We start from the raw sequence: 14,931 nt of genomic DNA on the forward strand, positions 1-14,931 counted from the left end.
TTAGTGTGACCGACTCAGGGATGTTGTGCGCGCATTCTGTCCATACGTGACTTTACAAAGCCCCGGCCCTGACTGAGGCGGACTGAGGTTGATAGATTGCACTTAGCTATCCGTCACGGGCCTGGGAGGGGAGGAGTGGAAAAAGACAGGTCGGAGGAGGCCGAGGGCTGCATTTTGATGGCGTCCCCTCGAGACAAACTGCCCAACGGAAAGGCACGGGACAGGCCGTCACTGGGAGCTGCCGGCGGAGTGATGAGCTGCCAGCCTAGTTTTGTTTTTCCTCATTAACGAGTCCATCTCCTAGATGTTGCTTTTCGTAGCCAGGAAACCACTTTACGGGCCTCGCCGGTCAACTGGCCCATGATAGCATGTTTGCAAAAAAAAACAATTTACTGCGTGTTGAATGCTGTTGTCAAGGTGTCTCTTTTGGAGGAGGTGTTAAAAGTTGGTGTGTAAATTTGACGGTGCCTGAGGCCACTTGGTTAATAGGAAACTTTTCTTGAAGGCTGCGAGAGGACAAAGTAAGTGAGTGAACGAAGAACCCCATTAACCTCACCCGTGATTAGGGATTCCGAATCACGAGCAAATGAATGCATCCTAATCACCGCGGTCATCAAGAAAAACAATTAATCAGTGAATAGTTATACGGCCCGCACGTGTTTTCTGGGACGCTGAGATTACGTTGTTCTCCGTTTCTTTTTACTGCTGACACCATGGGAAAGGCAGTAGCTGCTTCACTTTTCTGATGTTGAAAGGAAAACTACAAAGGCAGCTTACGGCTCATGGAGTGACTCAGGAGGGCGAGTCTACCATCTATTACCGCCGCTCCGCATGTGCACGTTCCGAGTGGCGCACATGTCCGCGCTCGCAAGGGCGAAAATACACGTCGGAACACGGCCTCTTTGACGCGCATTAGCTCAGAGTCGTTTTACGCACGCTCTCACGCGCACTTGATGAAAATAATGATGCTCTTACTCTTAATGCCGAGCGGAGTCTCCTCATTGTGTTGTTTGGATTAATGGGAACTAAAGAGCTTGAATCTTGAATAGAATGAATGCGAGCTAACGACTTATTAATCAAACTGCGATACTTCAAAACAAATAAGGCTGTCATCGGGACTCTCTGCGAGCAGAAGATGGAGTGTGATCCCTCTTCTCGGCCTCTCTCACGTTCCCCCCGCGCAAACACATAAACGTTTATTAAATTCATTATGCGTGTGCGCGCAGGTATTTTTGCGTCGGTTCGCGAGGGTTTGTTCGGCTGTTCCTGTGTCTGCGGTCGCTCCGCTTGAGTGAGAAGCGCAGTGAACGTCTGGGAAGTGACTGTGTGCTGATAGCAGGGAATAGGTACCATCAGTTTTGGCATCAGTGGCAGATTAATGAGAGCGCTGTATTTAGCTCCTGCCCCGTCTCCTTGTGTGACCTACTGTCAGAGCCATTCTTCTCTTGAAGCTCACAGCAACGTCTTATTTCTTAGATACTCTTTCACCACAAGCCTGGCACCGGCCTCCAGACATTTTATAGAGAGGTCTGACTAAATGCTCTTTTAGCCTTTAGACCGCAGGCCGTAGGTGTCGTAACTTACACGCGTAGCCGGTGTAAACGCCACCCAAACGCTAGTCGCTTTCTTTTCTTTTCGGGTGAATTTTTATTTCTACTTCCTGCGTCACTTTCAACAATGGCGACTGAAATTTCAGGTCGTGCAAATATTTGTATCTCCTTCTTAGTTCATCTTTATTGAGCCAAAACAATAAATCTGACAATTGCGGAGATGGTGGAGCCGCCGGAAATACTAAAGCAGAAGCACGCTGCTACCAAGCGGACAAATCACAGCTCTTGCTTAGTTTCTGGGGAGGTGCATGTCAGCTATGGTGCTAGGGTTTGCATGTGCTCTGTGCTGTCACCATAGCAACGGCGCCAAATTGATGCAGAAGGATAAATCGCCTTTTAATGTAGATGACAGACTGTTCATCGCTATATATAATTTTTTTGGTCCAAAGCAAAAAAGAAGTTTGTTTTACCAGCCTTTAAAATAAAAAAATACAGTTTTAGGCAGATCAACCAACCTCTTATATCCTCTGCGATGAACCTATTTTCCGTCTCCTCTCTTGAGCTGTGACCCAGAAAGTACAACTGTGGCTGGGACTAGTGAGTCCTGACCCCTATTTGGGGAACCACAGGTCCACAGCACATCTGTATTCAGCCCCGGCTCTGTACTCATATTGTCAATGGCCAGTGGACAGACCTCTGAAGATGGATGAAGCTAAGGCCTAGCCTAATAACCAGCCTATACCCCCAGGGCGGGTGTAGCGCTGCACTCCTCTGTCACCTGAATCCCTGCACTGTCTCCATATTGACTTAGGCGTTTCATTTTCATGCATTCATATTCATCACCAGACAAATCTTCCCACCTCCCATTGTGTTGGAATCATCTCTCTTTCCCTCTTATATCTTTCCACCTGCCTCATTCTGTGCCATTATAATCATCCACCTCTTCTTGGCACATAAGTTGCTTTGTCACAAACTATACCTTTCCTACTTTCCCCTGAGTCAAATTTAAATAATGAGTAAACGCAGCTGCCGTATTGCGTATTTTTTTTTTCATCCCAAAAGGTCTTCTTTGTGTACTCTGGTTTCCTCTGTTATTTTTAATTTCGTTATCAGCGCGCAGAACAATCTACTCGCCATGTTGTATTTCCTGTCGATCCCATCGAAAAACAGAACTGCTTTTTTGTTCTTTTTACAGGAACCAAGAGGGAGTCAGGAAACAGGGGACAGAGGGGCGAAATGTAAAGGTCACGGCACATTGGACTTGAAGACACAGATGCGGGTCCGATGTTTGCAGGTCAAAAGCTCAGTACACCCGGGGTCAGGTCACAGACTGAAGAGCATTAAAAAAAAAAGGTTTAATCAAACACGGGTTATGGAATATCCCAGTTAGTTACCTTTTTGACGTTGTCTTGAATCTGATCTTGGAATAAGGACATGAATATAGAACTGGGTTGCTGCACTTGGAGGCTTAACCACACAGAAAAATAAATCAGGCCACAGGGAGAATGAGAGGCTCTCTACAATGTGTTTGGGCTCAGTATTGGTACTGGGCCGAGACTCTTAAGCTGAAGTAGGCGAGCGCTTGCGTGGCTTTGTGTGGATCATTATCAGAGTGGCGTGTGGGTGAGCGGCTGCACACGTATTTGTGTTGCTGTATGCAATTGTTTGTCAGTGTGAACATTGTATGGGAGGATGTGCTAAAGCAGCAGCCCCCATTGTTCCTACCTCCCCCCGTGCTCTTCCTTCCTTCCGCCTCCCCAGGGTGCGGACAGCGGACGGAGGGGGACGCAGATTCCTCCTGCGTTCGGAGACGACCTGTGGAGTCGTAGGTGACGGCGACCGGCGCGGTGAAAAATAAGGCCAGGTGGCTATGAGGGGCCTCACAGAGCAGCTAGCGCCGGGGGTCACGCCGCGCTGTGGCGCGCCACGCTATAGCGCCGCACCATTAAAAATGACAAATGCTCTCATCAACTTTCGTTCCCAGGTTACCCACCGCTGCCTGACGCTCCCGTCTGCCCCAGCTCATCAGCTGGCCTTTGCACTTAAATGCGGCGGCCATTTATTAGGTGTGAGTCATCTTTCGCTTTTAGCGTGTTTGATTTTTTGCCTTTGCAAATGTGAGAAGTTAAATACCAAAAGGGCACAAAATAAAACAGTTTAGGCTGCGCGTACTTAAGTGCAGGGTAGAGAAACTGAACGTATGCAGTAAGTAAAATGTAGGCATTCACAATTTAAGCTGTAAGATTCAAGGCGTTATTTCAGTCCCTAAAAACTAAAGCAGGTGAAAAGTATCTGGGCCAGTGTGCTGTGGAGGGACAGCACTGAAGTATTAGGCCATCCAGTGGCCCCGGGTAAAACCAGGCCTACTCAGGCTCCAGATTAACAACTCCATCCCACTTCTTCACCTCCAGGGACGCGGGGAGGAGGCGGGGGCGAGACAGGTGTATGGTTCTGGGCCAGAGGGCGGCGACTGCCCCATCCTCCGCCGAAGAAGGCCCCGGTTCCCCCTTGCCCCCGCGGGGAACAGCCAATTGTGTGCGCCATCTGTCGCGGCACACGCGCGCACAAAAGAGGGGTGAGAGGGGCAAGAGCAGAGGGCTGATGTGCAAACGCCTGTTTAATATCATTAGGAGGTGCAGCTGGATTTGCCTAAGCTATTAAAGAACATTTTCATTGCAAATGGGATTTGTTTTTTGTGCGAGCTTAGGGTGAAAGTGACACACCATAAGGTGGCTTCAGGCATTATTTGAAAAGACATTTGTTGAAGTCAGCTGTTGTTCTTTCTCTTTAGTTCAACTACCCACAGCAATTTCTTTTGCCTTTTATGAAAGCAAAAACTGACACCCCAAATTGAGATAATATTTATTTCTTCACTTTCAATTTTAGGAAGGTAAGCACGGCCATGTGGGAGACGAAACTGCTCAACGGCAGCAAATGAAACAACCGTTTGGATCGTCTCCCGTGGGGGCTGAGCTCGGCTTCAGGTTTGCTCGGCGTGCAGTGGCAGCAGCAACCCGACGGGTGGCGTTATTTCCCTTCAGTGCAGCGGACGCCGCTCCAAATAGGTCAAGGAAAAAGTTTTGTGTTTTGACAATGCGAGCGGAGGGCGGAGGCGAGTTGCGGATTGGTTAGTGAGTTTCAGCCACCCGGTCGGTGATTGGTCCCGGCCCTTTAATGGGGCTGTGAGCAGGCAATGTTGGGTCTCCCCCATACCTCCTCCTCCTCCCTCCTCCTCGTACCCCCCCCTCCCCTCCTGCTCCCCGCGCCCCACGGCCTCTACACTCCGCGCTTCCCTTGCGCTGATTGTCACACATTGTTTACTACGGCTTGAAATGTGACTCACAACAGAGGCTATCTCCTGGAGTACCGCTCTGACAACTGAGGGATTCTTTTGACGCGCGCCGTGCGTCTTGATTATTTGGGGACAGGCTGTGGAGACCACCCTTCTGCCATGACAGTGGATTTGTTTGCGCTTATATGCGTGATGGTCATCACATCCTCTGCGATGGAAGGTAAATGAGAAATCGGGAGTGCGCTTGCTGTGGCTGGGGGAACGGCTGCCCGGGGCGCGCTGTGCACCTTGGGGATGCTTTCCGTGGGGCAGCGCTGCGTCCCCGGCGTGCAGGGGATGTCACACACGTGGATCGCCGCTCTGGTTTTTCCGTTTATTTCGGAATTGTACCACTGATTTTTGACTTGCTCTTGCGAGCGCCGACTCTTTGCGTGGTTGAATGTACGGCATGCTGTAGTTTGTTAGTGTCTAGTCTTTTTTGTTGCTGTTGTTGTGTCGATAAAATCCGCTTCTCTCACTCATCGGTCTCCCCGGTTCCATCTCTTAGCGTGACAGGAGGAGAAGTCTCCTTCGTTACTTGTGTTGTTTCGTATTCTCGTTATCCCACGCGAGCTGTTAGTTCTTCTCTGTGGGACGCGAAGGCTACACAACTGCCCGTGAAACCCGCAAAGATTCCCACAACGCCTTTTTCCCCCTTTCATTAAATTGTACGCAGAAATAACTATTCGGAAAAGCCCTTCAGCATCTTTGTGGAACATGTGGAATTGCTGAGAGAAGCTGTTAAGGTTGTGGATTATTCTGATTGGAAGCCCTTTTTGTTAAATTTCTCCTTTATCTGTTAAAAGCACTCTGGCGCTATCCTTTTCTTCTCAGACTGTTCCTGTATTTTTCTCCTCATCCATCTCCATTCCCCCTATTCTGTCTTTGTCTGCATCTCCTCCGTTTTCTTTTTTCCTTTTTTCTTTTCTCCTTTCCCTTTCTCTCTCGCACACTCATCTGGACAAGCGGTGCTGCCACCAACCACAGTAGCTTGATATCTCCAGTTAAACATGTTTTTCATTTCCGCTGCGGGACCCCTGGGACCGGACACTGGGCTGTAGCCTCAGACATTAGCTGGATGGATATCCTGGCAGCATCGTGGATACACACTGTCCTCTCTGGTCTTATTGTGCACTAGTTCTTCCTGTGAATGCGCCCGGCTTCCCCTACGGGGGCCGCCTCGGGCCTCCCACCAATAAGTACATCAGAACCGCGATTAAAATGAGTTTTCTCACGTTTAGGCTTCCCCTTTAATCATTTACAACTCTGCTCCTGGACGCTTCCCAGCCTCGGCCTGCGCTCTGTAATTCAGTTTGTTTGTGCTCATCAGATTTCCACACGGCTACGGATACCAAGCCCGGGCCCAAATTGCTACCTCCGCGAGAAAGGATATTTTGAGGTTCAAATGTTTACCCCATGTGAAATGACAGCAGAAATGTAATTTCAGAGAGATGAGCGCAGGATGAGAGGGAGGAGTGGCTTTCCCCCTCGCATGGAAAAGGGGTGAGGGATTTCTACTTTAAAAAAGACGGGATGAGAACGAAGCAGATGGGCAGGGAGATGGCCCCTGGGTTACCTCAGCAACGAGGATGAAAGTGTTTTCCATGTTTGGGCTGCTAATTGAAAGGAGGTTGCCCCGTGGGAAGGTTAAAATCTTCACTGATCTGAACTTCAATCTGTTGCTCTTTCATTTTTGTTGGGTGTTGTTGTGTGTGTGTGTGTGTGTGTGTGTGTGTGTGAAAGGGAGAGCGAGAGTGGAGCCGCTGACCACATTATCCCTGCCTATCCTTTCGCCCTTAATCTGATTACAAGATCAAATCAGCAGATAATCACAAAGTGTCAGGGATCTGTCTGCATTGCATGTCTGTACCGCGGTGTCGGCAGCCCTGACCATATGGATCCGTAGTCGTGATGAAATGAATAATTTATTCGAGCTCGCTGCCTTTTCGCTCAGAGTAAACACGCCACTGGTGAACTGATGAACTGTGGGATGAAATTTGTAAGGAAGAAATAATATATGGCGAGACAGATAGACAGCTCAGCACAGAGGAATGAGCTCTGAAGTTGGAGAACGTGGCGGTGAAGGTTTGCGCGTCTGAATGTAGCGCAACGAAGGAGCAAAACTGTAACTTGGATGAATGTTCTTGGACAAATAATCCAGACTATGCCAGAAAAGCATTCACCGGCGAATTGTTGAAGAGGGGCCGAAGGGCGGCCAGGTCCAAAGCTAACATGAGGGAGATTGAAGGCGGGGATTTGCATGAAATTAGAGGAGAGGCCGGCTCTGTTTCAGCTATGTTTGTCTTCCCTCTCGCTCCTGTCCATTGTCCTCACCTTCCCCGATAACTCCCCCCCACCACACACACACACACCTCAGCCCGTCTTCCATATTTTCTTCCCTAATCTCCCCGTTCCACTCCCATCTCCCTCCTCGTTTCTTCCGCCCGCCGTCTCCGTGGCATGCAGATGATTCTTGCCAGCAGCGGCAGTAATTCTCCACTACTTACAGAGCCATTGCTTATTTCTGTTTGCCCTTAAACCAATTAGGCTTAGATAAGCCCGCTCATTTAACGGCCTGGAACTGGGTGGCGGGGGAAGGAGCAGGAGGAGGAGGAGGAGGAGGAGGGGGAGGAATTGAGGGAAGGGGGATGAAACGGCGTTTGAAGATCGACGGGGACCGAGGGAGATATAAAGATGCGAGAGGAAGAAGGAGGGAGGTCAGCGAATTTCAGAAAAAAAAGATACAGAACGCATGTTTTACAAATGAGTGGGCTGAAACTGAACAAGGCTAAGAAAGTAAGCGAGCGCCGGGCTGTCACACTTATCCGACATACTGTAGGGTCCTGCGCCACGCTTTGCTGGTGTAAAACAGCGGCCGCGTTTAGTATGATAAAAGAATGTTAGTAATGTGCTGTAACCAGTCCCTCAGGACGCTTTGTTAAGTACGTTGCATTGCGCTGTGGTAATGCATCATCATCAGACGATGGACGGGCCCATATTGCCGCTTCCTGCATAAACAAAGAGTTATGATGGCTTAAATAATCAATGATAGGTGGGGATGCCGGTGCAGCGCGATGTTGATATACAGTAGATTCATCAGCAGCTTTTGTATGGCTTATTGATCAGAGAAGTTAGAGGACAGGCCGTTCCAGACCCTGCCTCTGCAGGTAATTTCCCTGTTGAAGTGTCCTTTAGCAAGACAGTGACTCAGCACCAGGGGCAGCATCCTGCACCTGACCTGTTGCTCCGACCTCACCGCACAGGGAAGTATACGGTGCTGCTCAGGAGTGTTTCTACTGTCTACATCGACGCTGAATAAAAAAAAATGTCTCAGAACATCAGCAGACAAAGAGAACTGAGCATTTCTGTGACTTTACAGCGGCTGGGAGGGAGATTTTAGGGATGTCGGCGGGTTTCCACACGTGAATGGCTCGCTTCAGGTGCCTCCACAGCATTTTGATTACGTCTTATATTGAGTCTCATTACATAGTTTGGAAACACATCCGAACAGATGGACTCTAATTTGGACTTGACATTCAACCTCCCCTCAGTTAACTTCTTGAATAAATAAACGCACGAACGTAATATTTCCTTTTCATTTGTCCGTTTGGGTTCTCTTCGTCTACCTTCAGCGCTTTTTTTCCCGGCTTTCAAGTAGCACTCCACGCAGAAGTTGCCTCGCACAGTTGAAACACTTGCCTTGCGGCCTGGCAAGTCACAATTGCACAAGACACGCGTCTGTTAGAGTGAGGTGTCGTTCATCCGATCGGACGCAGGAACCCCTCAAGGTTGACACTGGCCCTCGCTTCACGAAGTTTAACTGGAAAAGCAGGTTGCTGTCACTCCGAATATCCACCACATCAGCCTGACGGTTTGCAAAACAGTGCCTCGGATTTCTCTTAAAACAAGCGGCCGCGATTTTTCGCAAGTTCTAAGAGGCGAGGGGGAAGCGGCGCGCTCTAGGTCCGTCGGCCGTCCCGGCGTTTCTCGTCGAGCTCAAGTGATTCTCAGTTGTTTCCCACACTTTAATCTTGCGGTGAAAACTGAGCTCGCGTTGATGTAGGCAGGCTTTAGTGCCGAGTTAAGAATATTCGGCTGCTCAATGTGTATTTTGTGCGAGCTCACCAGCTGTGCGGAGGAGACAGCCTGTAAAAAGAGTCCTGTTGAGTCTCTAATGGATGTGAATGCTCCGTTCCTCCGCTTGCTCATTTTGAATTGTTAGAGAAAGAAAATATAAGTACAACATAGCATTGTGGGGTTGAGGCGGTAGGCCTGTAAAGACGTGAAGGATTATGTGTTTGCGAGCGTATTTCAGCCGCGGACTCTACTGTTGACCTGGGACCACCTAAAGTAGAATTCAATTTTTCCCTTGTTGTGCGTATTGTACATTTGGGTTTCCTGTGTCGTCAGTGTAGTGCTAAAACCATTATGGCTGGCAGGGGCAGTAGACGTGCCCTCATCCCATAATGGAGCCTTTATTTTGCCCACAGTGCAAAGACTAGGTGGTGTTAAGATGCACTTACATGGCCTAGTCAGCTATGACGACCCCCAGTGTAAACCCCTGCCTGCGGCTCGTGTACCTGCAGTCCTGTAAATGTGTTGTTCTTCCCTTTCTGTGAAACTATTATGCTCGCAGGCAGGCAAGAATCTGTGGTCTCTGCAGGTTTCTCCCTTCACAATGTGCTTTTTCACATATTGCAGTATTCTGTGTATTGCGTATTTTCGCTCGGATAATATGATCACTGCCCACTCCCTCTCTCTGGTTGTCTCTCTCTCTCTCTCTCTCACTCGCTCTGTTTCACACATACACACACACACACACACTACCCCGTAGCCTAGTGTATACGCACAGAGAGACCCCCTCGCAGCTCACCTTACCCCAGAGACATCTGAGCCCTGGGAAGGCCAGATGGCGTATGCGGGATGGAAGCTTATGCATGTGCACATTTTTATGTACGCCTCAGCGTGAGAATGAGCAGCATCCAGGGAGAGGCGAGGAAAAGAGGAACAGATCAGTATGTGCTTTACGTGAACGTGCGCGTATTTATGAGTATTCAATTGTAAGTCCAGACTTGGCACCCGCCGCGCGGATACCGCGTTGTCTCCCAGTTATCTTCCACACGTTCCCGCGCCCACAGATGCTATCGTCGGCAGTGTTGGGTTCCCCCCGTCTTGCTTCTCGCCCGGCCCTTATCGGGGCGAGGGGCCGAGGCCTTATCTGTCCGAGTATCCGGGATAAGCCGTCCCACTGCGCCAGCCACACGGGAAAAACACGCTCGTGACGCGGTCCGGCCTCAAACTGTGCCCGTCCGTCTGTTTCCCGGTTAGGCCGGCTCTCCCAAAGGGTAAACACTCAACGTGAGCGGAGGCGCGAACGCACGGACCCACACTCAACACCTAGTGTAAAACGGCCGCGCTAGTAATTGATTGGCCGCGGTGACCCAGCATCCACACCGCTGAAGCCTGGCGGTGTGAAAAATGTGCTTTTTCTCATTCTCCTCCCCGTCTCTGAGGCTTTTTTTTTTTTTTTTTTTATCTTCTTCTCCATTATCACCTGTCCCAGAGATTGGGTGACAGTTGTGCAGTCAGCAGGAAAGGGGAGCCTCTCCGATATTTGTCGAGGTGAGAGGCGAGAAGAAAAAGCATTGATTATCGAATCTTATTTCCCAGTGTTCACGCGGCCCAGCTTCTGGGGCCTCCACACTTACCAACCCCACTTCCACCGGTCCCACCGCCCCTTAAGCCCCCTGTCCACTCAACCCCTCCCGTCACCCGCTCCGGTCAGTCCAGGTCCACAAAAGCCTGCTGTTGATTCGACTTACCAGCCATTCCTTCTTTCCTTCTGGATTGTTCTTTTTAATTAAATGTGAGTGTAGACGCAAGGTGCACCCCCCCTCCTCCCCCTTTCCTCCTTTCCCCCCAAACGTTTCTGCCTGGGAATAATTGCTCCTCCTCCCCCCTTCACCTCGCCTCGTCCCCCTACACATTTTTTGGTTAAAAGCAGATGCATTTATGAAGCATTGCAGCGTTTTGCTACAAGGACGAAATCCGAGAACGTCCTCCTGAAGATGTAATAGGCGCAGGTTCGGCAGTAACAGGAAGAGGGTAAAGAGGCTGTTGGGGCTGCTGGCTTGTAGGAACAAAGAGCTTCATTTATGATTGGTTATAATGAGATCTTTTTTTTGAGTCGGGGCCAGGATGATTTAATATGAATTTTTAACCCCTGAGGCTAAAGCTTAAGGGCCACAAATGGGAATGGCGACGGCGCAGGGGCTCACCGGGGAGTGCCAGGAAGGCAAGTGTGTTTTTTTTGTGACTTCCACAGCGTGGGAAACTTTTAAAAGTCCACAATCAAGCTGATAGGGATATCAATTTAGCACGCACCTGGTGACGGTGAGTGTTTATTCAGCAAATCCCTCGCCTCTTGAGTTTAAACGCACGGTGTATGAAGTTGCTGCTGTACAGGGAGAAAAGAAAAAAAAAACTTTTTGCATTTAAAGCGAATTAGCAGCCCAGAGGATGCTGTGTCTCCGGCGCTCGGAGGAATTAAGGGCAGAACGTTAATAGGGCTGAAATTACGGACGGTGGTGGAAGCTGCTGCACTTCTGATTAAATAAAAGCCGGCTCCTCCACAGGCTGTTTCTCATAGGGACTGACAAGCTCTCACACACACACACACACACACACACACACACAAGCACAGATGTGAATGTGTAAGACTCGGCACACACACACACGCGTACAGCCATACACAGCTTTGATGTGAGGAAAGGAAATGAGTAGAGACTGAGAGCTGAGGGTCCGGGCCTGGGGCCTGTCCCATTATTAATGAGTAAGTGCCAGCGCCTCCTCCAGGTTCAGGACATGTGGACATATTTCACCATTCGCGTGCCCTTCTACTCGCCATAACTGTAATCTCTTATTAAACATTAGCTTCTGTGGAAAAGAGTGGCAGAGAACTTGCGCGTGCATATTTGTGTGTGTGTGTTTGCATGAGAAATGAAAATTGTGCTGTTGTGTGTGTGTGTGGGGAGATAAAGGCCTTCACAGTGCAAAAAAAAAAAGAAAAAGAAAAGAAACGCAAGCCTCCGAGAAGGACACTGATGGGCCAATAAGTATTGGTGGTGGGAGGACAGTTTTCACCCTGCGTAACACCGAAGCCTTCTGCCAGGCAAATTTCCTCCTGCCCTGCGCTGTCCACTTCTCTGGCTGGATAAGAAGGGAGCATTTTTTTTTCCTTTTTTTTTTTTTTTTAGGTAATTAACTATTGATTTGAAGCACAGAGGGTAATGGGAAATGAGTGGACAGTATCTGGATCTACCAGCCGAGGCCTGGCTGGCTGGAGTGCAACAAGAAAACTGACGGGGTGAAAGAGGCGATTCCCCCAAACGGACCAAAGTCAAAGGTGGTTTGTTTGGCTTTTGAGATCTGTTCCCTGTATTTAGGCGAAAGGAATACGTCGGGAGAAAGCGGATCTCTCAGGAGTCTGAGAATGTCTGCAGTCGGTGCATAGCTTTTATTTAATATGCAGTTTCATTTAGTATATTTTCCCCTGCTGGCATATATATTATGATTATCGTGTCTTGTTTTGATCGCAGATTTGACAATCTAATCCCACTCCACGGTGACTTGTTGACCTCTCCCCTTCCCCTCTATGAATAGTTATGAAATCACGGCCGGAGGGGGATTCATTGTAATGCCATCCCTCACAGTTCTGCATTTTTGCCCTAAATGATATTTAATACGCGCTTTCTGCGTTACACATGCAAGTCGAGGCGAAATTTCCCACAAACAGATTCCTTTCTGCTGCTTCCTCCGTGTCCTCCTCCTTCAGCTCTGTGTGTTATTGTTGTCGGAGGCGAGCTAGAGGACGAGGATTAGGACTCATTTGTGCGAGAGAACAGAGGCGACGAGGGACGATGACACAGAGAGGGATGGAGGGATAGGCCTGTATCTGCCTACAATCTTATTTGCGCTAATGAGGAGGCTGGTGGTTCTGGCTGCTAACCCTTAAGCACATTCAGCCCTTTAGAGTGTGTTCGCTTGCGTGAGAGCGCGTCTCCCCGGATGTCTGCGGGATCTGCCTTTTTCTTTTTTCATGAAAAAAAATATAAAAGAGAACAGCCGGGTGCTGTACGTCGAGGTGATTTGCGTATTCGCCGTTGTTTGCTACTGCTGCAGCTACATTTCTGAAGGATGCCTCGATTCAGCGTTAGCCCGGCAGCCTCGGCCGTAGCAACCTCCTGCCCCAAAACCCCTCCTTCGCATTGAGGTTCACTGAACAGTGTAAAATTCATCCCCCTCTCCAGTTGTTCCCTTACTCCTCATCCCTTATTCCTGTGAAGACTTTCCCCTCCCCGCTTTCTTCCGAGGCCGGGCATTTAAAGCGGCGTACCTTTGATGTGAGCTTCGCGCGCTCTCAGACACCAGCTCGGCAGATTGACACTGATGCCTGGGCGGAGTCAGCCCAATTTCCGAGAGCCGGGAAAGGGAAGTGTTACGGTGCACCCGCGCACACACCACACACACGCGCGCGTGGCTTGCACTCACTCAGGTAGTTTTAAATGAAATAAAGTGGGACGTGGACGCGAACGAACAGATGTGCTCGTTTCTCCACTATATGATACGTCAAGATGACAAACGTTCCCGCTAAGCCAAGTCGAATGTAATTGTACAGCGGTTTTTTCCCGGTGCTTTACAACTGTCACATCGGTTTTACAGGAAATTCGGTTAAAATCAAAAAAAAAAAAAAGATACATCGTTGGCATGTGACTGACGTGACATTATTAATGTATGATATGCAAGGCTGGCCTCTTTTTCTCTTATGTTCTAAATATAGTACAATGTCAGATCTCAACAACAGGCTAAGTGAATGAGACCTTACTAGACAGGAAGTGGGTGATGTGTGAATGTTACATTTTTTCTCCATGACAGTTCCTCTTGTTTTCCACATTTATGTAAATCTGCGACAGTATTTATACACAGATCCGGCATATCATTATGACCACCTACCTAATATCGTGTGGGTCTCATTGTGCCTCCAGAACAGTTGTGACTCATCTGAGAATCGGACATGGACCTTCTGAGGGTGTCCCGTGGTTGCTGTGGCAATGGACTGTTGTTAGTGGAGGTCTTTGGGTCCTGTGTTTTGAGAGAAGGGGTCTCTGTGGATCAGGCTTGTTCCAGTGCATCCCACAGATGCTTGATCAGTTTGGGATCTAGTGGATTTGGAGTTCAGGTCAACACCTTGTGATGTTCTTCATGTTTTTTTTAGTTGTGTATCTGTGCTGCATCCTGCTGAACATGGCTGTCATTGCTACGGGGCGGGGGTGTCTGGTCTGGTCTGGTCTGGTCTAGGTGGATGGCACATGTCTTAGTAACATCCAAACGAATGCCAAATCCAACAGTTTCCCAGCAGAACATTGAATTGTCACAAGATGGTCGATGTTATTTACATCTCCTGTCAGTGGTTTTAATGTTGTGGCTGATCAGCAGACATCAGTAGTATTAACAGGAATAACACTGCATAGAATTTCACTATTTTTCAGTGTCACATAAAATAAAATTTCCCGATTTGGGAGTGACTTAAAGCGACATTGACATACTTCTGTTTTATTTCCTGGCTGACCACTCGCACACCAACGTTTCCTCTAATCATGATGTCCTCCACAAATGTCGTCCGTCGCGCCGTGTTAATAAATGATTTAATCAAAATATTGCACAAGCCCCGGTAAGGCGTGGCTTGTGTGTGAATTAATGGGCATTTAATCAGCCATTCCTGCTCTCTCTCTCCGATCCATCATCTACTTTTATTTATTATTTTTTGCCTAGAAGAGTTTCAAAGCCCACGGTGTTAAATTTCAAAGCAGTGCGATTGGATTTGTGTCAAGAACACGTTGCCGACGCTGAAATCTCCGTCACCGTGGATGTTGCCGCGTGCTAAACGAGATCAGTGTCAGGAAGGTCTCGGAGATCTTTGTGTTTTGTCGCTTCTGTGCCAGAGAGTACCGTGTGTTCTTTTGGCAAATGGGCGCCGTTTCAGTTTTAGAG

The 14,931-nt window shown here is 48.8% G+C and overlaps 1 protein-coding gene across 2 annotated transcripts in view; it reads left to right on the plus strand.

Annotated features, from left to right (window-relative positions):
• Window positions 1-4,816: 4,816 nt before the first annotated feature.
• Window positions 4,817-14,931, plus strand: part of LOC125010253 (ephrin type-B receptor 1-B) — a 148,135-nt gene continuing 138,020 nt past the window's right edge. For both annotated transcript variants that reach the window (XM_047588715.1, XM_047588717.1), the window contains exon 1: window positions 4,817-5,062. In XM_047588715.1, the coding sequence (XP_047444671.1) occupies window positions 5,002-5,062 (61 nt within the window). In that variant the 5' untranslated portion in view covers window positions 4,817-5,001. The remainder of the gene's footprint in view (window positions 5,063-14,931) is intronic.

The sequence above is a fragment of the Mugil cephalus genome, chromosome 7 (genome assembly GCF_022458985.1).
Source record: "Mugil cephalus isolate CIBA_MC_2020 chromosome 7, CIBA_Mcephalus_1.1, whole genome shotgun sequence".
Lineage (NCBI taxonomy): Eukaryota > Metazoa > Chordata > Actinopteri > Mugiliformes > Mugilidae > Mugil > Mugil cephalus.